General features: G+C 33.8%; 1 protein-coding gene across 1 annotated transcript; it reads right to left on the bottom strand.

Moving 5' to 3' along the window:
• Positions 1 to 7474: 7474 nt before the first annotated feature.
• Positions 7475 to 12486, bottom strand: LOC129230436 (eIF-2-alpha kinase GCN2-like). Its single transcript, XM_054864834.1, has one exon. It carries the CDS (start codon positions 12484 to 12486, stop codon positions 7777 to 7779), a length of 4710 nt encoding a protein of 1569 aa, XP_054720809.1. The 3' UTR covers positions 7475 to 7776.
• Between the last annotated feature and the right edge of the window lie 11648 nt (positions 12487 to 24134).

Genomic DNA, 24134 nt, shown 5'->3' with positions numbered 1-24134 from the left:
TATTAGCCTCAAATTATTTCAATGTTATGTTTATTTCATTACTTTTGTTTAATGGAAAATTTCAAAACAATTAATATTTATTCATTTAAGTAGAAAGCAAATGAATTTCCAGAAAAGATTTCAAGACTGTTGATATATTCCGCTATAGTCTTTTTTTTTTTTTTTTTTGCTGTCTTCGAAAAATTAAGATAAGACCTTTTCCTTAGCTAGGTGCCCCCTCTCCCTCCCCCCCCCCAAAAAAAGGAAAAAATGATGGTAATATTTAGAACTCCATCTGTGTGTGTGGCTCAGGAAAAAGTTTTATCTATTTTTTGAAAATTCTAACTGCTTCTGGTGAAGTATCCACTATAGGTGTGCAAAATTAAAGCTTTGAGCTGCATGCTTTTCAATTATACAGTAAAACCAACCTTGCTGCAACAACATCTGATACGATAAATCTTTCTATATCTTATTTTCAGATCTCTGATTTTGCATACTGTATGATGGAAATTGCACTTCAGTTTAATAATTCATTTTATTTCAATGTCTCTTAAAATGATACTTTTGGGTGATTCCCAAAATAGGCGACTTTTTTAGAAAATGAAATGTTATTGATTGTAAGCAAAATGTGTGAACTTGACTTCTTGTCAGCAGAGCTAACTATTTAAATTTTCACTTAACTTTTTTTCATGAGTCATTTTTCATTGGCATGTACAGGAAAATCCATGCTTATGACAAATTGCAACTTAAATGAGATTATAAACCACACAATAATTACAACACAAAATTCTATTCTGTGGTATTTCAAAGATACCAAAGTTATATGTCGATCAGTAAAATAAAAACTTTCATTACAAATTCATTACGAAAATTGCTATCCATTTTAATGACATAGAATTGATGTACTCATCTAATGTTTAACTTTTGTTCCCAAAATACTGCAAATGCTTCTGTTTGCACGCTAAACTAAACTGGCTACCTGTTTCCTAGGAAAAACTTGGTTTTTTGAGGCTGTTTGAAAATGAAATATTTATTAATAACCAGTTGTTAAAGCATGTTAACATAGAATGACTCTTCTGGTCTTAAATATGATTCTAATGCTTTAAAAATGAGACGTTATATAGCTGCTAGAGACATCTTTGATAATGACATTTCAAACAACATCTATTCTGTTGTTTTAATTGAGAAGTGAGTAATTTTTTGTTCAAATAAAGAAAAACAAACCAAATATATACTTAAAATACACTGCCAGCTCAGTTATTCCATCCGAGGACTGCAGTTTCGTGCTTTTTAGCACTCATCAGCTCGGAATAGGAATCACATGAGCTGGAGGCAAAAAACCTCTTAAGAGGGCCAAGAGAGCCAAGCAAACTGGTAGCTAATGCAGAATTAGCAAACCAGATGAGCGACAGCAGCAATGGTGTGGTTCAACTCAAAGATTGATGGCAAAGCTAAGGTATTTTGTAGTAAGTTACCGTTTTGTAGTAAGTTAAGTACACCGTCAGCTCAGTTATTCCATCCGAGGACTGCAATTTGAGCATGGAATAACTGAGCTGGCGGTGTATTTTAAGTATTTCTACCTTAGCCCTGGCTTTAGGGCAGTAACTTACTACAAAAAACCCCCTAAATATATCTTAAGTTTAAAAAGATTCTAAAAAGCCTGCTATTTGGAAGTTTAAGGACAAAAATTCTCCTTTATTTTGAGAATCACCCTTTCAATAAACAATTTCCTCTGCTTCAATAATTCAGAAGAAAAGCAAGAGCTTTTGCCTCTTTTCATCAGATTCTCTGTGACAAGTGATTGTCAGTTACAGATATTAAACTTCATGTCCCTTTCCAGTAACTAGATAATGTTCAGAGTTTATCAGCAACTTCAAATATTAGAGCAACCAATCCTATCTAAAGGGATGCATGAAACAGTTTTCATATTTTCAGAAATAGATTAAATACTGTTGCAAGCTCTTTGATGGTCAATGGTGTCCCTATAAACTTTCTATCATTTTTGTTCATGTGCATTTTACTTGCTTTAAGATAATGAATACAGATACAGATCCATTTCCTTTTTATTGATGGCCCTTCAAACACATTAATCTATAAAGTCTCCCCCCCCCCTTTTTTTTTCAAGCCTTAAATGATTTGTTGTGTTTCAATTTTCAAATTTTGTACCAACTGTGTCAATTACTTCAAAAACAACTGATTTCTGTCATTAAAAAGCCTCTAACTGAAATGAGGAACAACTTGTATATAAAATATATTTAATGGAAATATAAATAGGAGTTTAACATATACATATCACAGATTAACTATAACAATTGTATTCAGAAATCAAGTGCAAAACATAACAGACAACAGTACACCCAAATGCAATATGTCAGAGATCAATAATACGTTAGGTCAACAGTATAAATAAAAATATACATGAATGTATTAAAAACATATTGGTCTTTTACAAATCTTTTCAAATTTCAAATAAATTATCAAAATTGAGCTTTCTTTTTAATCCAAAAGAATTAACAATATTTATAAATAATCTAGCAATAAAAATTGAAGAGTTTTCTGTTGTATGATGTCCAAATTCATTAATTGGAAATAATTCTTCAAAAATGCATCGTTTCTTTAAAGTCAAATGTTAAGCAGGGCACATTATCTATTTTTTAAAGGAAAAATAAATAACTAAAAACATTTATACAGTAATAATGATAAAATTCATGATATAAACGGCAACTTGCTAATTTGAAAATATATTGCATAGAGCATTTTGATTTTCAGAAGGAATTTACTTTCCACTGAATAACAATTATAAAAAAGTATATAAATACAGATTCAGGGTTTATACACTTGTAGTTAAAAAAAATTCCCTGACTTTTCCAGGTTGTTTTTTAGAAAATTCCAGGTTACTCGCTTCATTCAAAATTAAGTTTAAATGACAATATTTTCAAAATAATTAAAATATTTTCAAAGTAGCAACGTAGAAGAAATGAAACTTTTCCCCTTAGATCAAAATCTTTTTAATTCGTTTACTACTTGTTGAAAACAAAGTACTTTCACCTTACTTTAGCGTTTCTTCTATGCCATGTGTCACACATAGTATTAGCATTTTGTTGTAATCGCGCAGCAATCTTTTAGCATCCGCTTTTGGTTTGCAATACTTATTTTTATTTTCTTATTAGAATATAACACAAAACATATTAAGCAAAATATAAAGCAGTTTTTCAGTATAAATATGATTAACTTCTTGCATTGATGGACATGACATATATAATGCATAATAACAAAAATCAACATGTGTCGATCATAGGCCAATGCCAATAATCATCAGTTTTTTTTTCTTTCTCATATTAAAAGATGCTTACATTAAAATTAAAAATTTTCTAGAAAATAATTATTTTTTAAAAATTTATAAGTTGATGCACATTTTATGTTACTTTCAATAGTTTACATTGAGCTAATCATCCAATTCTGTGTTTGGAAATTGTTGTCTACTTCCATCTTGCAACGACCAAATATGGCGACTAAAAGAAAAATTCAAGACAATAAATAAATTTTTGAATTTGTAGTATAAAAGTAGTATTAAATAATTAAAAATTACTTTGAATTCAAATTATGTTTTTCGCAATCACGACAGGACCCCACTCATTGGAGTTATTGTTTCTAGAAACAGCTCCTCTCCCCCCAAGCCTGCCCCTCCTCCTGGGCGGTTACATGGGTGTGGTTGTATGTGCAGGCAGGTGCGGGTGCGTGCATGTGTAACGGCGCGTGTGTATGAGCGTGTGTGTGTGTGTAGGACATGGACGCCACTGACCAGGAGAAGCAGACAGTGCTCAGGGCCAGAGGAGCCGGTGGGCGGTCGTGCTGGCGGAGGCTCCTGGTTCAAGTTGAAAAAGGAACCACAACGCCAAGGATCGTCAAATGAGAACAAACAGCAATCGTGATTGCTCAATAATCCGTAAAAAACTGCAATAAAGACAAAAATAGTCACTTATTAGCACATAAGCTGCTAAATCAATTAGAACAAAAGAATTAAAATATATTCTGAAGACAAAATTTTGCATTTTTCAAAAATAAATAATCACGAAAAATTCGAAAAAAAGCTAGGTTTTACATTACTTTCAATAATTTGCATTGCAATAAACATCCAATTCCATTTTTAAAAACATAGGCATTTCTTGTGTACCTCCTTCTTGAGAATGCCCCCCCCCCCCCCACAAAAAAAAAATCTTGAATTTGTAGTATGAAAACGATTTAAAAGTAATGAATCTTCATGAAATTAAAATTCAGCTGACCATTTTTTAGCATATCTGTGTCCAAGGCAATAAGGATAAGATTAAGTTTGTCAAAATTTCTCATTTCTCAAGAAAATTATTTAAAATAATAAAAATAAAAAAAGACAATTTGCAGCACATTTTGTGCTATTGTCATTAGTTTGCAGTTAAAGAAAACATTTAATTATGCTTTGTTTTTGGAAACTTGCTCTACTTCCATTTTGTGAATGACCAAAGATGGCGACTACGTTTCACACGTGTGTTGAAAAGATTTTCCGATCGAAAAACGATTTGCCTCAAAATTTTTACAATTTTTTTCAGGAAAAATGGATAAAAATGAAGATTAGATCTCATGGTACAAAATTCCCTGGGGAAAAAATTTGGAAAATTCCCTGACATTTTTAACTATGTCATTTCCCCTGACAATTCCAGGTTAACCCGGAGCGTATGAACCCTGATTGATCGAAAAATGTCTCGCCAAATTTTAAAGGGGGTAAGAGGGGATGAATGTACAAGTAAAAGCATTTGCAGTGTAATTTGTGTTCGAATACGTGATGTGAAAATGGCAGAGGGTGCTGAGTAGGACAGTCAAAATAAAAAGGGAATGCAGGAGGCTGTCTCTCCATTGATATTTTATACAGCATGCAGAACTTTGACCCGACATTTTTTAATCATCCTGTACTTTGACAAAACATGTCAGTGATTTAATATAGAAATTCCATTGGCAAATTTGGATTAGATTCTTGATGCCAACAACATAACAGATATACTTCATAAACAATTCTTCATATAGTCACCTCAGATCAACAGTAGGATATCTTAGTGTTATTCCTGGGATTAAGATGTTTTATTGTTGCTCTGAGGCGACGATATACTACTTTTTTTTGAGACACTTTTCTGCTCCATGGTGCGACATAACTTTGGAAATTGTCTTTCACAATTTTCAAAATAAATATAGCTGTTGTTTTTAAATTTCAGCATATGCCCTCCAAAAGCTTGATTTTTTAAAGGATGGTTTTAACATCCTTTGATATTATAATGATTCAGTTCTTTCAGATTTGATTTTAAAAAGCGGCTGATTTTATAAGTGGTGGTTACCAGTGATGTTCCCATCAATTTTTCTGAGGGAATACTCCCAGTAATCCATTATGCACAATATGTGTATGCAATCATATACATAATTCCTAAAAAATGTTTGAGAGTATATAGAGCCCATCCCCAGGATTTCATAAAGGGAGAGGTTTTCGTTTCAATGTTTTTTGCCTGCATTGTCAGGAAAGCACAAGTGTGCAAAATAATTCATTTCTGTATAATGGTCAGAGTGTGTGTCTGGGGGGAGAGGGAGGGACGGGGGTCTCAAATTTCATTGTCTCAAATTCCTTACCAATTCTATTGTATCATGTCAGGATCGTTATCAACCTCACCACCTAGAAAGTAAATTCTGGCTGTGCTAGCTCAATATTTATTCATTCTGCTTGTTTATATTCAAACCGTATTATCTGGTTACTGTGCGGTGTAAAATTTTTTTTCCAATTCTTTTCGGACATATGTTTTTAGATTTTGAATTCTAAGATAATGCGTGGAAAACAAAATAGGAAGGGGTTTGTTGCAGATGCAAATTACATTACCAAACACAATTATTATCTTCAATAGAGAAGAGTATTGCATCTTCATAGATGCAATACTCTTCTCTTTTTGTGAAACACTCAAGTCATCCTAACCTTCTTTTAAGACGCACTATTAAGCAGAGTGAATGCTTTGTATTGACAGCCCATTCAGCGGTTTCTCCATCACTGCTTTTCTAAAGTATGATTTTAGTTGATAAAGAGTGGACAATTGTAAATTGCCGAAAACTTCAAAGAGAATTTAAAAAAAAAATATTTTAAAAAATGCTGCTGACAAACTTTAACATTAAAGTAAATTTATAATCAAATATACGCTTTTTTTCATTTAACTTTTTATAATTTTTCTACCAATGGGAAACATTTAACCCCTAAAACCCTTTTCTTGAACACAGCCCTGCCTATGGATCTCTATGGCCTATCTCTATCTCCCCCCCCCCTTAAATGATGGGCCTGGGTATGATTTCGTACATCCAATCCAATATGCCCGAAAGTGCAAATTTATAATTTTCGATTTTGTGAAGGTCTCAAGTCCTACTGTAGGTAGGACTTAGAAATGACATACAATTCAACTTAACGATTATATACAGTGATGCACCGTTTATATGTTTTTCTTTTATACATTTTTTAAAATCTAGTCAATACATATTAACGTATACCTGTTAAACGTTTAAACGTGCTTTTCGTTAAGGCCCTTTAAAAACGTATAGGCTTCACTGTATTAACACACTCTGTGTGTAAAGTTAATATATATGACTTCATCCCTTGTGGCTCTAATTCATTTCAAAATACAATATGATAGCATTGGCATTGCAATACTACAATAAAATCCTAAATTCAAAATTTGCACTTTATTGAACAGGATGTGCAACATATATCTCTTGTCTTTTCGTTTTTAATTCAATTTGGAGGACTTTTTAATTTTCATTCACATTTCCATAAACAACTATACAAAAACTTATCATTAAAATATGCATCTTTTCATACCTTTATAACTTCACACTTAATGGCAGACATTCCATGCATAACTTGCATTAAATTTATACTAGCAATGGAAAATTGCTTCCGTGTGTTAATCTTAGTAGGATAGCTAGTAATTCATTTAAATATTATATAAATTCATTTAAAAGTTTTACATGGTAATATACTTGAAATACTTTTTCAGTAAGAGAGTATGTTTTACAGAAATGGATAGGATAGTGATAGAGTTACTATATCTTGAAAGATGAAGAAGTGAATAAAAAGTTCATGCAAATGTGAACTTGTTTCTTAGATGTCTTACCTAGTATATTATCATAAAAGTAGCAAAAAAACATCATGACAGAAAGATTTGGATTTTTCGAGAACTTTACCACTTATATAGCACTGATAATTTGAAAAAAACTCAGAAATTGATGATAATTAGGATTAAAAAAACTCTCAATAATATTTGTTAAAATTTTTAACTTAAAGAACTACTTACTATACGAGGGCATAAATAGTCAGTAACATTATACTATACTGAATGCCAAATACTGTAAACAGGGCCTGCGCTATGAATTTCAAATTGCTAGTGAACAAGTTAGCCAAGTTTCAAAAGTCTAGGCCAAACTTTGGAAGTATTAGCTTATGAATTAACTTGAATTGAGAATTTTTTGTTTATTTATTGTTATACGATGCAAGTGCTTTAAATATGCAGCATATACTTAAGTTTAATAAACACTTCGTAAGGTTATGATATATCAATGCATAAGACATTGAATTCCTTCCTTTTTCCAGGGGGAAATTTCTGAGTTCTTTCCGTTCGCCAAATCAGAGTTTCTTTGCCGAATTTATGAATTTGTCGCGGTGGTGAATGCTTAGCGCGAGCCCTGGTGAGAAAAGGGAAATAGAAATTTGTGTAGTGAAAAAACATATAATGATATTCATGGGTATTACAAAAGGACCTTGAAATTATTATCGGGCAAACTATAAATAACAATAGCACATCCTGACTTTTTGGCTTTAATATCACAAATTTCCTCACAAAGTTGAGAGAGATATTTTTTGTATTTGGTGAATTCATCTATAATGACATCGAAACTTCTCTGAATACTGTCCACATTTGCGGAAATATCACACACAGAGATGATTGTTCCCACCACTGCCATTTTGAGGTCCACTGGGACTAACTCCCAGACACGACTAGAAGAGAGCTGCAAGGTAGATATCACATGAGTCCGAATATTTTGCTCTCGTTTACGATTCGCATGCGTTTTATCCTGAGGTAGAAAACGCACATTAACCAACAAGTTGTTGGAGCTACAGTTAGTAAATGAAGTACTGCGTGAGCATTCAATTTTCACCAAAGAATTTTCTTGCTGAGACTTTGAGCAGAGTTTTAGTAATTGTTCTTTCAACTCAGAATGAATGATCTTCTTTTCATAAACTCTGTCTCTTTCAATGGATCGTATTTTTATGATGCCCGGTTCTTCCTTCCGAATGAAAAGAATGTGCTGTATTCCGTGATTTCTACAGAAATCAGCAGCATCGTCAAAGGTCATGTTTTTGTCATAAAGAACTGTCCCTCTGATCCCAAGGTCCCACAATTCTTTGAGCAACGAAGCCTTTTCCACCGCTAAACCGCTATCCTCGGAATGAATGAGGAAGTCGGCAACCCCCGGCTCTTGGCTCACATTAGCCTCCAGCTCAGCAGCAACGATGCTTTCAATTGCTATGCTCACACCTACAGCAGATTGGTTCAAAGATTTCCCAGTCTCCACTTTCAGTTTGAATGAGCCAATTAATTTATCATAGCGTCCTCCAACCGCCAAAATGTCAATGTTTCCTTTTCTCTTGGAAGTTTTAAGTTTGCAAACACACTGAAACAACATCCCAGAGAAGGATGTTATGTTATGCACTAACCCTGGGCACACGAGAATAGGAAGCTTAATGGATAACGTCTGAGCAAGATTGATGATGTTTTCCAACTCTTTCAAACAACTCCTAGCCAACATGCACGCTTTGCCCTTCTTTTGCATGACTGGGTGAAGAACATTGGTCATCTTTTCAATCCCTTCTTCAATTTCAATGAACTGACTCAACCTGCTGAGAGACCTTTGATTTAATTCAAAGGAGTTGTGCTCATCCATCAATAACGCTTTTGTAATTGTTTTGTTTTTCTGTTGCCCTGCTATTTCATAAATTTCATTTTCAAGACTTTCATCTATTTCGGAATATAAAAATATTGCTTTTAGAAGTAATGCATGATTTAAGCGAATATAGTAATTTCTGGATTCCAATGACGTGAATTCAGAAATTATTTCGGAGATAGCAGAAAGAACTTCAGCATCAGGCAAAAAGGAATCTGGAGTGGGGGTCACAATGTCAAAAGAAAATTCATATTGTTCTCTGGGATGGCAACCAAACACTTTTTGCTGCCGAAATACTTTCTCCAAGGAATAACGTCTAAAGAAATCAATTTCTTTTCTCGCTATGTACCGAGCAAATGGTATACGCAAGTTATACGGCAGCATAACCATACCTCCACCATGTTCCATAACATGGACACAATTTTCATTTTCAATGACTGAACTCTTTGGCATTAAAGTTGGCACTGAAAAATACACCGCACCATGAAGCCGCATTATTTTATTGAGCGTGTCCATGACATTACTAAACAGCTGATTAGGTTTATTTTTGAGGCTTGGGCTTCTGAACACATCAATATCATATGTAAAATCAAATTCTGTTGAAACTTCTTGATCAAATAAAGCATTAATCATGTGTTTATACATTCTGCTTTGTGGGTTAGAAACGGTTGTATACAAAAGACTATTCAGTTCCGTTTCTTCCATGAGCAAGGGGGGAATATATTTGGAAGTGATGAGTTCATTAGAACTTGGCCTCTTGGTGACATCATGTTGTAAAAGCCATTTAATTATCTGTAGCATCTCTTCCGTCAGCATTTCACTGGCTTTTGCTGGAAATACAATATCTCGATGTCGTAAGTTTGATATAATAACATTCCTCTCCATAGCAGTAACAGGAGGCGGGTAGCACATTTCAAAAAATATAATACCTAAACTATAAATATCTACTTTTTGACTATAGCTGACTTTAAAGGATGTTGCAAGTTCTGGAGCAACGTAGAACGCAGTACCAACATTTCCGGTTTGAGTCCCATCACCCAATTCAGAACGAGATTGCTGGTCTTGATCGCTAAAATTAATATCACCAAGAAACGGCTTTGAAATAACATCCGTAGCCAAACCAAAATCTCCAATTTTAACATGATCCTTAGAATCAAGAAAAATATTTACAGGTTTTAAATCTCTGTGAATAACACCTTGCTGGTGAATATGATGAAGACCTTCAACAATTTCTCTAAACAATCTCCACACCAAAGAAACATCATTATGCAAGCCATTATCAATAGCAGTTCTCAACGTACTTTTTTCACAAAACTCCATTTGAATATACATAAACTGGCGAACTTTACTTGTAGATTTGCTGCTGTCAGAGTCTGTGGTCACTTGTTCAATAGTTGAACTATCGTCACTGTTCGCATTTGCATGTTTTTCATTTCCTTTTTCATTACTGTCTGAATTATCTGACAAGAAAACTATAAAATCATCATCTTCACATTCATCTTCTGATGAGGATAAATCCTTATCATGAATTTCCCACTGCACTGAAGATGAAAATTGTGCTCCAAGTGAGTCAACAACATCCATTTCTTTTTCGCTTGATTTATCATTAAGCACATCTAAGTTTCTTTCGACTTCAGGAGTTGCCTCTATCCATGAATTATAATATCTAACAATATTTTCATGATTTAATCTAGACAAAAGTTTCACTTCACGCTTAATTTTACGATTCAGCTGTTTATTGGAAGGATTTAAAGGTATCCTTTTCAAAGCATATACTCGAGCATCTAATTTATTTTTGACTTTCCACACATGCCCAAAACCACCTCTTCCTAAAACTTTCAACACATCAAACTCATTGCGCAGACGAGAACCTTGAATGCCTTCGTCCGATAGTAAAATGTTCATAGAATCATCTTCTATGTCGTCATTCATTTCAATGTCTTTCGGCAACATTCCACAAACAGATTGATGAGCAAGAAATGGATGAGAGAGCAGCTGTTCAGCTGACCACCGTTCTTGCTCATCATGTAATAAACATTTATTTAAGAAGTCTTTAAAAGTAGGATTTAAATATTCAGGAATGATAACAGGAGATGTTTTGGGAAGTTCCTCCAGTAAGAAAGAGAGTAATATCACACCAAGACGATAAATGTCACTTTTTTTCCCTCCTTTGCCAATGGTTGGTGGATAGACATCAATTTCTTCTTCTTTTGTAAGGGACCTATACAAATCGTATAACTTTTTATCCAAGCTGAAATCGGCAACACGGATTATTCCAGAATTATCGAGAAATAGACTTGAGGAACGAAGATTTTTATGCACAATTGAATTTTCGTGCAAATATTTCAAGCTTTTAAGAATTTCTCGTGAATAATGCTGCAACTGTGGAATAGTCGGTCGAATATCTTTATAAATTAGAGCAAAATTGCATCCTGAAACATATTCTTGAAGGACATAGATAATTATTTTATCTTTCCGAGAAAAATAGATCATTCCCAAGTAGTTTACTAAATGCTTAAAAGAAGCATTTCTAAGATTCTTAAATTCTTGTTCTATGGCAGCAATTTGTTTTAAATAGTTAGCTTGCTCTTTCTGAAGTGCCTCCCACTCTTCTCCTTTCAGTTTGTGACTGACATTGAAATGTAACGTCCATTTAATGACAACGATAGGTACTCCACTACCAGAATCCATCCCATAATAAGTAACACAGCCTCTTTCATTATGCCCTAAACAGCGACCACAATTGACATTAAATTCCTTTTTTCCAACAAATTTGAGTTTTGTGTTAAAAACTTCTTTACATTCTGGTTGCAGATCAGTATCCGCAGAACAATTCTCTTTACTGATTGAAGTACTCCTACTTCTTTGCCTGGATGTTGAAGTTCTTCTACCACGAAATTCAACGGAAGGATTTAAATGATTGGTTGTGTTGTCATCAACAAATCGAGTCCGCTTGTTGGCATCTCGCAGAGCTTCTATTTTGCGTTGTTTTTCTTGTTCAATGGCTAGTTTTTTCTGTTGTTCTAAATTCTCCAGCTCTTGTTTCTGTTTTGCAAGTCTTTCTGCTTCTAACTGCTGCTTCTTCAAATTATTGCACACCATTTCATCAAAAAATGAATCATAATGGGGCTGCTTGTGGCTATATAAAAAGGACCTAGAATGATAAACCAATTCTAATATCATTTCTCTACCAACAAGTTCTTTGGCTTTGGCTTGCAACTCAGACTTGAGTATGGCTAAATTCTGGTTTGAAATCCCTTTGGATTTCTTAATATCAATAAAAGGAGAAGCATCGGGATAATTTTCAGAGCATTTAACGTAAAGATCAATTTGGGTGTTTCGTCCGTTGTCACTAGTCATGCTTTCTTCAGGAAATACTTGAATTTCCATTTCAAGTGGCTTCCATTTTGCACTTTTTGTCTGTTTTCGTAAGTCAGTAACTTCATCGGGAAAGATAGCAGTAATTGAAAAGAATTCATTATCTTGGCATTCCTTATACGGAATCTTGTCCATTCTTTCACAACTAAGTGTGAATGATTACATGGAACCTGTAATAAAGACAAAATATAAAAATATTTCAACAAAAAATAATTACACAAAAGTATGCTTAAAAATGTTTAATGCTTTTTTTTTGTTAATAATGTAAGACTGGCATCTTCACTCAATATTTTTGTTCACAGAGGTTTTTATTTTATACTCATTAAAAAATTGTAAACTAAGTTCATTAGTAAAGAAAGCTTATATCGCTATTTCCCCAGAACATTCAGCAAAAGGGCCAACAAGGGGTGGAGTCACAGTACATATTGTGCAATGGGGTTGTTTCCATTAGTCAAAAGTACTACTTTTAGTCACTGAAGTTGACAGAATGATCAAAAAAAAAAAAATAATAATAATAACACAGACGCAGAAAATGCTTTCATTTTCCCAACATTAAATTTTTTAAAATGTCCGATTTTTCAAACAAGGAGTGGTCTTTATGATGTTATAAGTGCTGTACTTTGTCGCGTAATCCACTGGCACCCTGAATGCTTATGCTTGCTGTCTATCACAATTCCACATTATGATGATTCAGAAGCAAATTAAATACGCTTGATATTAACTATATTGTTGCCAATACATGTGAGTAGTGATGTGCCGGATCGTCAAAAAAGTAGATCCGCATTTACAAACAGTAAATTTAGTTCTTTGAATTGAGGGCCAATATTTTAACGTACGAGTAAGTTTTTACTGCCATAATTCTGGAATACGTTAAGTCGGTTTTTACTAATATTTTCGGTAATTCAAGTTCTGCAAAAACGAGACCAAGCTAAGTACACTTTCGATCGAGTCACCTTTTGGACGAAAAAAGAACTATCAAAATCGGTTCATCTGTTAAGGAACTACGATGCCACAAATAGACACACAGATACACTTTTAAATTTATGACCCGTTTCTTTTTGGAATGGGGGGTACAAATTGGCTTCTGAAATGATACCTTATAATTTAAATAGGGAATAAAACCTAATTTAAACGGAATTTAAGAGTCTTTTATTCAAATATTTAAGAATTTTTAGAATAGAAAAGATCCGTTTAAGATCCGTCAAAAAAGTAGCGGATACGAATCTTTATTTTCCCTCGGATACCCGCGGATACGGATATCCAGAACATCACTACATGTGAGTAAATATGCAAATTAAATATTACTTAATATTAACACTTGTGCCAATGGCATCAGTGAATGGCACTTCATCTCTTGTGATGTCATGTGCAAAAGGGTGAAAAATAAAAGGGCACTGATTAAAATATTTTTTTAAAAATATTTTTGTCAAATTGTTTAAAAAATGGTCAGATCCTATGTTTTTCAGCATCTTCTTTCAGAAAAAAATACTTATAAAATTTCGGAAACAACCCCATTAAGGGAAATCGAATGTTTTTAGGTCATTGCTCTAGGAGAGAGGGGGGGGGGCAGGGCCAGACCCGTGCCAAGCCGGATCAGCGCCGTCATGCAAAAGTCTTATGAGTGCCTCTACGCAGTGGCGTACGATGAAAATATAGTTGAACCTGGAATGAGGTTTTGTAGACAAATATGACATGTAAAAAAAAAAAATTTGGCATTTAATTTATCAAAAAAAAGTGTAAAAATCAATCACGAAACTTTCTTCTACATCTTTCTTATAATTCTGATTCCTCCCCATGCTTGATGAGGAAGCAATATTCCCAACAAAAACAAAATTACACATATGCAAAAACTTGACAACAATCCCAAGGTCTGAATTATTGCAAAAGCAAAGCAAAGAGCGAAAATTGAAAGTAATTTCAAAAGCCTGCTTGAATTAATTACAAATATTTTGTTTGTTAACAAACATTAGATGGCAACAGTTAAAATTTTTAAATCATTGAGATAACATTTTCGATAATTTCCTAACAATTAAAATCACGTGAAATACGCAGAAGACAGTCTATTACGATTTATCTTTCTTATTGTTACATTAATAAAGCTATTTTTATTCGCACGAAAAAAAAATCAGCCCCTCTTCGAGCAATTGGCGCTAAATTGAACCAACGCCTGTTTACATATAGGTTCACATTAATTTCAAATTTCATCCAGAACGTAGCGTTACTTCTTGAGATATAGCACTTATCATGAAAAGGAAAGAACGTTCGATTGCACCAGCCCCTTTTCAGCTATTGACGGCAAAATATAATCAGCTCTTGCACCCTCTAAAGGCTACTTGTTGATACATTTTTGTTTTATTCCGTTCATTATTTCTTGAGATATAGCAGTCACAAGTGACGGCAAAAAACATTCTATAGCTCAGCCCCCGTTTAAGCTATTAACACCAAAATTGAATCAGCACCTGTACATGTTAGGGGACACATACAAACCAAATTTTATTTCATTCCGCCAGTTACTTCCTGGGGAATAGCAGACACGCATAACTCAAGAAACGTTCCATTGCTCCACCCCCCTTGGAGGAATTCGCACCAAAAACCAATGGGTACAAGTTCACATAGTAACACATATATGTACCAAATTTTGTTTGATTTTATGCGGTAGGTTTTGCTGTAGAGCGGCCACAAAAAACTGGTCACACACATTCGAACACACACACACAGACCGACTTTTTCTAAAATGGTCGAAATGGACTCTGCACATCTCAAAACATTCGAATTCATCAAAATAGATATTTGAAGATTTGCACGAATCCAATACTTTCTTCTTTTTTTAGATACAGAAGATAGTAAAAAGGACATGTTTCAAATTACAATACAACATAATCACCTCAAAAACCAAAATGGGGAATAGAAAATTTCTTGCGCCACATATGCTCACTTGTACACATCGAAATAGCATTCATGGCTCCACGTTTGGAAGAAAATTGCTAATGTATGCAATAATTAGCATCATGTGTTTTCACTGCAAAAAGTTGTACTTTTGAATAGCATATTTAGACCCAACAAGGCATTAATATTTCCTTTTGAATAGGCAGTGAGAGGACTGCTTGTTTCAATAAGCAGTGTAATTTCACCTCCACTATTGGATATAATCAGGGCCTGGTAAACGCACAGTCCAGCAGGTCCATAGATCTGAGCACCACAATTTTAGGGATAATAAAATAGGGTAAATTTCTTCTTCCCGTTTTTTCGAAACTGTGGGAGATTGTGGAAATTTTCTTGTGAGAGCGACACCAAATTTTGCCAGAGCCTGGGCATTACTTTCATTTGATCAGGCTCCGGATTTAATGAAAAGTTCAGTTTTATTTATTTATATGGTAAGAGAGATTCTCTCCATTTTTGATTAGTAGAGCTCGGCGCTTTTTTGACTCTGGCGCTGCAGTGCGTCGCACGACCTCGCACATAGGGACGGCGCGGCCCTGGCAGGGTCTTTTCAAACTAAATGACTGATTTTATTAAGCTATATTTTCTTAACTTAAAATTTGCAAAAATAACATAGGATTCATTGACTGATATAGCCAGTAGTTTTTTTCTCTTTCCAAGAAGTTAAGTGCCTAATATGATCACCACCCACAGAGCAGACCATATTCAGATTATATAAACATTCCACCTTCACCCCAAATGTTTAAGTGGCATCTGCTGCAAATCAGTGCAGAAAATCAGCCACCTCTACCTCTGAAATTAATTTAATTTCTTAAACCCTTTTATTAAAGAAACCTTTACTGGGGCGTCTAACTGAAGGTACAGAATGTGGGTCGCCACTTACCAACTGGCTACCAAAAATTTTGGGACTGATCGGCTAAGGGAGATCGAAAATGCTTTTGAAATTTGCTATAAGAGGTCAGTCAGTGATGCAATGAATCGTGATTTGGTCAAATACCGAATATTCGGCCACAAACACGGCCGAAGAATAGTTAACTCATCTTTTCAAAAATAAAAACACAGGTTACATTCAAAGCACAGTTTTGTATGGTTAATAGTTCACTATGTATTATAAAAGATATAAAAAATTATTTAGAGCAAATTTTTAAACATTTTCTACTATAAGTTAAAACTTCAAAACGATTTGGCCGAAAAATTACCAAAAAGAGGAAGATATTTCCTTTGCAACAGTTCTAAAAGATCAGAGTTCTATGTTCAAGCTTAAAACAGCTAACATTTTCTATTATAGGCATTATTTCATAAAGCTTCCAAATTAAATAAGAAAAAGAGGAGTTTAAATAAACTCATAAATTTATATCTTTATATACATTTACCAATATTAGCTGTGTTACAAACCAAATTTCTTGATTCGAGAATTTAATTTCTGTAATTATTCTAAAAGAAAAAACAAAATTATGTTTCGATAAATCTGCAGACAATACTTGTGAACATACCATGAAAAGCCCTCAGTAACAAAATTTGGAGATGCAATTTTTAACAATTAGCACTTTATGCAGAGATTTTGAGCACTATATTACATTGGAACTGTTTTTGATACCAGATTCAAATTGCTCTTCTATAAAATTCATGTGAAGGACTCCAATAATATAAAACAATAAACATAAAAAATTTTGTTGGAATACTTCAACAAAAAACAAAAAATTAAAACATTGGGGGAGAAAAATACATTATATTATTAAATTTTTACACATATTTTGTTCTTAGAGTGGAAAAACCAACCTTTGGTGCATGCATGATTTATGTATTTTATCTAGTTAAATTCTTTATGAATTAAAATAATTTTCAAAAGATAAACTAAGAAAAAGCCTTTTTAATGTGTCAGGAAAAATATTTTGTTTTTTGACTTAAACAGCAAATTTTGTATATTTGTAGTTTGTTATTCATAGCAATTCCTTAAAAATAGTCAATGCAGAATAGTATAACAAGATTTCATTTAAGTTAAACATGAGAAGCATAAATAAAAATGTATAAAACTTTCAATATGTGAACATAAAATACATTTTTGTACAGTATTCGGTTGAGTCCGAATTGTAAACTAGGTATTCGACCGAAGCTGAATATTAGGCCTCTGCCAAATATTCGTTGCATTTCAAAGTCAAACCATCAACCATACTGAGATAAAATGTTCAATGTGTCAAAAAGGAGACTTTCTGTGAATCATCTCTATCCCAAGTAGCATCAACTCATCGGATTTTGCTTGACCGATCATCGACTCCACCTAATCTCATCGTGTAACGCACGCTGATATCGTTACGATCAGAATCCAAGAACCGGTTTTCGATGAGCTGTTTTTTATCAGAAATCTATATCCTTACGATCAAATTTTCTGATTAGAATTTGCCGGTCTAAATTTCATCGGAAAAAGAGATCGTAACGATCAAATTTTCCGAGCTATATTTCATCGAAAAACAACATCGTAGCGATCAAATTTTCCGAGCTACATTTCATCGGAAAAAAATATTGTAACGATCAAATTTTCCCATCAAAATTTGCCGAGTTACATTTCATCGGAATAAAGTAGGTTGTTTAAATTTTCCAATAAAAATTTTCCCAATCCAAAATTTTTTGGAAATCTCCCAACTGTTAAGTTTTATTATTCGAATATCTGACGATTGATCAAACGTACAGCTATACCGATCAACATTCAGGGTTGAGAATCGGAGGAAAAATGACTGAGAATTTGACTCCAAATCCGACTTCTGGATTTTGGATAGGTTTACTCTGATTTGCTTCAAAATCAATTCAACTTCAACTCCACGATTCCAACTCCGATTACCTCACTGGAATTGCAAACAAAATGAGGCTCCGACTCTTGAATGAGTTCTCTCCATCTCCAAAACAATTCCACTCCGTTCAATTTGACTCCCAAAATTTCAGATTCCGACTCGGTTTGCGGCTAAAATGAACGACTTTGACTCTTCACTAGCTGGCGCCCACAAGCATATTCCCCCCCTCCCCCCCAACTGAATAAAATTCTCACTTTCCGTTCAGAAATCTGTCATGGCTTTACCCCCCCCCCCCCCCGATAGCTGGCGCCACAAATGATTTCCTATTTAAAACATTATTTTCCTCCTTAGTTAGAAATAGTTAGACTTGGTTCTTGTCTAGTGGTTAGCACACGAAGCTCGTACCCCAGGGGCCGAGGGTTCGATTCCTGGTCAAAGCAATTTAGAGTAAACTCGTGAATCATGTTCATCAAAAGTAATAAATTAGAAATTAAATAGATAAGAAATTAAGTTGACAAGTTATTAAAAAAAATTAAGATACTAAATAATTGTCCCAAATGACAGATTCCAAAATGACGTCATCCGAAAATACCCCTTCTGAAATTTTTTATGATGGCGGAAGGGTCACATAATCATCCAAGATGGCGGACCCCTTTCCCACTGTTGAGTTGTTTTCCTCCTGCTTGTCCTATATCGCAGCTGTTACTACTTCTCATCGTATTTTCATCCTAAATTCATCGCCTCGGAACAGCAGTGCTCGTATATTGCTCCAAATCAGGGCCGTATCCAGAGGGGGGGGGGCCTAACGGGCCCGCCCCCCCCCCCGAAACCTGAAATGTTTTGTACCGTAAAACAGAAGAAGATTTTTTTTTTTAAAATTCCTAATGTCGGAAAAGGAGAATAACGAAGTTTTTTTTATTCTTAATTTTGCTACTATTCAAGATTTATAATATTTTGAAGAAATACAGAAGAAGCAATTCTATTTCTCATTAGCCGCAAGGCACACTTGAAATTTAGACCTTTAATTAGGACTTCCTGCTCTCTTTCCCAATTCAATTCAGGGCAGTCCAGGGTCAAGGCAGGCCCTTTGTCAGTTTTGGTAAAGTCTGGTTCGGCAGACTTTTCAAGTCTGCTGAACTTCTGTCCACTTCCTCCTCCAGGGGCGTGCACAAAAATTTTGGGGCTGTTACAAATACCTTTTTTGGGCCCCCTCCATATTGTTTACCATATATATTTTGAACCCTAGGCTTAAAGATATTGGGCCCCATTTAAGCTTGGGCCCAGACTAACAGGTGTCCCTTCTCCCCTCTGTACACGACCCTGCCCTCCTCCCCCTAAAACTCTTATAAAACTTACACTGTACTGATTTCAAGCCGGGGACTCCCCAAAGGCTGGGCCCCTAGTTTCCAATTAGGCGAGTATCTTGTTACCAAGATATGCCAAATTCAGCTCCTTGATACATCCTGCGTAAAAAATGCAAAAATCACCATTTTCGCGTTTTTGTAGCATAATTTTCAAGATCATTTTTGTGACTGATATGTTTCATGTCTTGCATTTATTTAATGCCGAATTCAGTATCATGGAAGTTCTTTTGTTATTGCTTGTTTTTTTTTAAATTTTTTTTCTTACTTCTACGGCATACTGTTAATACCTTAAGTATGAGAAAAAAAATAACACTTACCCTACTCTTTTTCATTTTCTGCACTACTTGTGATTGAAAAAAAAAGTTTGTTTCGAGAAATATTTCGTTGCATTTATTAACTTAAAACGGGAGTGTCTTACAAAGTTATGAGAGCTTCAAATAATTTCAACTGCTTGAGAGTCTGAAAATTATTTAAGTTTTTGAAATTCCTTGAAAAGTTCTTCAATTTTGTATCTCGTCAAGAAAATAAAGTATGAATTGTCCAAATGACCAGAATATTACCCTTCCGTTCTTATTTTCTGCATGTCTACACTATTTCTTTTAAACTAATTTTGTACAATTTTCATACTGTAGGGCAGTTAATGAAAAAAAGTGGGGGTAGGGGGAGTGATCAAAAACAAACTTCACTAAAAGTCGATATGAGCAGATGACGGGGTGCTTCTATTTTCTCCTCTCTCGTTTTTCCTCTCTGTCCATTAATTTCCATGATTTGTCGAGCAAGCAATTTTTATTTTGTTTGATCTTGATTGGAGAAAGAATGTATAACTTTTAAATAACTTTGTTTGCCTATTTTTTTTTTCATATTTTCGTTGTTTCAATTACCTAATATAAGGCCTCAAAATACAGATTTTTTTTTCAAAAATTTCTCGGGGGGAGAAACCCCCGGACCCCCTGAAATTATGGATGTTCTACATCCGACTTAAAGGGACACCCTTGTGTTATCCTTACCACTACAAGGTGAATAAAAAAAATAATAAGAAATTAAAATAAAATAACAACAGTCCAAACAGTGGAATCGTTAAAAATTGAGACAAAAAGTCTTCTATGTTAACATTTTTATGCGTTTGGTGTGTCTATATATACTACATGGTGTGTGTGTTGGGCAATGTGCTAATCCGGGCCCCTCCCGAAAAAAATTTCTGGATACGGCCTTGCTCCAAATCTCATCGTATTTTCATCGAAAATTCATCGCCTCGGAACAGCAGTGCTCGTATATTGCTCCAAATCTTATCGGTATAGGGAGCAAAATTCATCGGATTTCGATGATCCGATTCTACTATTGCCGATGAGACATATTGGAGCAATTTCCGATGAAAACTCATCGGAATCCGATCGTCGGCCGATCAAAGATTGATCGGATTTCGGTGAATGGCCGATGAGTTGATGCTACTCGGGATGGCATTACCATTTTGAAAATATTCTCTTGGGATGTCGCAGCATGCAAAAAATCAAGTATTTTTCCTGCATCCAATTGCATTTATTTTGGAAAAACTTTCAGCATTTACTGCCAATCAAGATCATCTCCAAGGCAAAAATTTTCATTTTCTGCTCCCAAACAAGCTTCTTAATTTGTGATTCAAGCCGCTTTTACGAAATTGAAATTGGGTATTGTATTGCTTATTCCCCATACATCCAGTCACCCCATCTACGGATCCCTGTGCATCAAACAAAGTTTTGGAATCATGAAAATTTTGCTGAAATTTGCATTAAAATCGGAGGCAACTGCGGTAGATTGAAGAAATCGACACTAAGAAAGTTTCACTTTTGATTTTTGAATCATTTTTTTTTTTTACAAATCTATTAATAGAATAAGAATTTAAATTAGGGGGTGCACAACCTTTTCCAAAGAAGGGCCACTCACATTACAGGCAGTCTAGCGGCGTGAAGTTTGCAGGTCGCTCGTTTAGCGTGTCAGGAGAAGGCAATTGCCCCCTCCCCCATTTGAGAAATTAATGCATTTATACATAAGTGGGCATGGTTTTGATATTTTTCTGTATAATTTGCAATGAATACTTACTCTTGCCCTTTTGGAAAAATTCCAAATGACGGACTTGGCCACCTGCCCTAGTATTTAGCTGTTGTTAACACAAAAAAAAACTTTATACATATAAACGCTGCCATCTCAGTCAATTCCAGCTAGTGATGTAAAATACCCGGGTATTTATTTTTAGGGGTAAATACCCAGGGTATATACCCGGGTAAATACCCAAAATGGGTATTTACCCGGGTATTTATTTCAAAAATTTATGTTCAACTAAAAATACTTTTCTGTATGTATTCCACTATGTATATATATGAACAACCATATACAAAACAATAAATTTTTGCTCAAAAGTTGTATTTTGATCACATATTTAAAGAACAATTGTGTGAAACAATTTAACAATCTAATATGATATCCACATTAGATGTGTTGGTTATGCCTAATCAATGTTGATAGCTAAATTTCAGATATAAAAAGTCATTCTACAAAAAAATAAAACGCTTAACTGGTTGCAAAAAAAAAAAAAAGCAAACATCAATTTTTTAAGGTCCTTGTCTTTTATAACCCAGTAATATGTCCCTGCATGACATCAAAATGTAATGAAATGTTGCTCAATTTATTATTACTGTTTATTTTCCTATAACTTTTGCAGAAATTTCCTCCAAACCTAGTTCAAGTGTTCAGACTATTCTGCATATATATAATGGCAAGTAACAAAAAAGGAATTAAACATTTAAAAAAGGGGGAGGAATAAAAAGAATTATAAACAAAGCCAAAGACAAAGAAAAACTGCTTTGAGATTGAACTCATCAGCATTGGAAATCTCAAAGTTTTTTCGTACCAGAACTACAACGCAACACAAATGGATAGTTAGGCAAATGCACTACAAATCCAAAAAATGCATATTTGAAGCGGCAGCCAAATTTTGAAAAAATAAAAACGGGGAGAGAATGTAATGAATATGTATACAAATGCCTGGTGTGGAAATAATCATTTACCACCGGCAAAACCAAATTCAGGAAAACTATATCAAAATTCTCTTTTAAATTTTCCTGTCATCCTATTTAAGTTTTAGAATAGTTCATTTTAAATTCTGACAGTTTTTTTTTTTTTTTTTTTTGATAAGATTTTACTAAGCTTTTAATTAGAAAAAAATTATAATATATAAATTTTTATATTTTTAATCTTTCATTTTACGGTTTATGTTTTAAAAAGAAATTCATCACCTTTTGATACCACCTATTTTTTTTTTTTTTTTTGCAAAATGCACAACTACAACTACTAAGGGATTTATTTACCCTGACTTCGGATAAATACCCAAAAAAATATTTACCTTCCCACCCTACATCACTAATTGCGTGTATTAAAAATAGTTTGAATCATGAAGTACTGGGGCAAGTGCAAATGAGCAAGGCAACGGAAAACAATATTTTGATTTATTTTTGCTTATTAATGTGAAAACTGTTTCTATATTTGCCACGTCATCACCTAAACAGCAATAAAATAAATAAATAATATCATAGTGTCTCAATAACTTCTCAGTTTATTCTTCCAAACATCCCTCCTGCTTTTTTTTTTTTTTTTCATTTTGGATATGACTAACCTAGATTATGATTTTGAAATCCTTGAGTTCATCATTGAATTGCTTATACGTCTCCAAATATGACACTGAAAAGAAAGATTCTTTGCACACGATATGTTTCTTTCATAATTTCATCAAGTCTTTCAATAAAAAATATTATAAACTGTATAATACATATGTATGTTTCAGTTTTACCAATTATTTCATATTTAGATTTTTAAAAAAATTCCATTCACTTTTTGCATTTTTTTTGTAAAATACCCAGTTTTTGGGTATTTACCCAGGCCTTGGGTAAATACCCGGGTAAATAGCCAAAAAATATTTACCTACCCACTGGGTATTTACCCAATCCACATCACTAATTCCAGCCGAGGACTGAAGTTTTGTGCTTATTAGCACTGGCTATAGGGCGAAAATTAACTGAATTTATACATATATTTCAAAACCAAAATTAATTTTATCAAACGACTTCATTTTCTTGCAATAACCCTCTTATTAATGCATTGTTTCAGAAGTCAAAAAAATTGGTTACGCTCTTACAATATATAAAAATTAAGAAGGTTTTGACGAGACAATTTAAGCCATGGTTGAAATTTAAAAAAAATGTCATGCCTGAAAAACTTACCAACCATGCTACTAGCAACAGTTCTTATAATGCTTTAATGTTTTCTACTTGCATTCACAGTTCAATTATTTATCATCTTACTTCAAATGTTTTACAATTCCTAACAAATCTTAAATTTCCAATTTTAAATGCTGAATTATCAGGTTTTACTTCTCAATTTATATGCAACATTTTGATATCAATATTGAAGAATCCCCAATTTTACCTTTTTATCCAATAACTTTACAATTTCAATGCTACAAAAGCTTGAATTTGTGAAATTTTATATTTTCAAACACTCACAGAAGCAATTTTTACAATTTCACTTTCAAACTGTTATGATCAAGTTCAAAAATAGAACCTTACCTAAAAGTACCTGATTTAACACACCTTTAGAATCCAAAAATTTAGGAGTAGTTTTTTCACTACTAATTTACAAAAAAGACGTTATAGGTCTGGACACA

This window comes from Uloborus diversus, chromosome 9 (genome assembly GCF_026930045.1).
Source record: "Uloborus diversus isolate 005 chromosome 9, Udiv.v.3.1, whole genome shotgun sequence".
Lineage (NCBI taxonomy): Eukaryota > Metazoa > Arthropoda > Arachnida > Araneae > Uloboridae > Uloborus > Uloborus diversus.
Note: the sequence above shows the minus strand (reverse complement) of the source record. Positions and strands in the feature narration are given on the sequence as shown.

What these genes read in the sequence shown, in the direction of transcription:
- LOC129230436 (XM_054864834.1), bottom strand. Translation starts at nt 12,486, where the DNA reads ATGGACAAGATTCCGTATAAGGAATGCCAAGATAATGAATTCTTTTCA.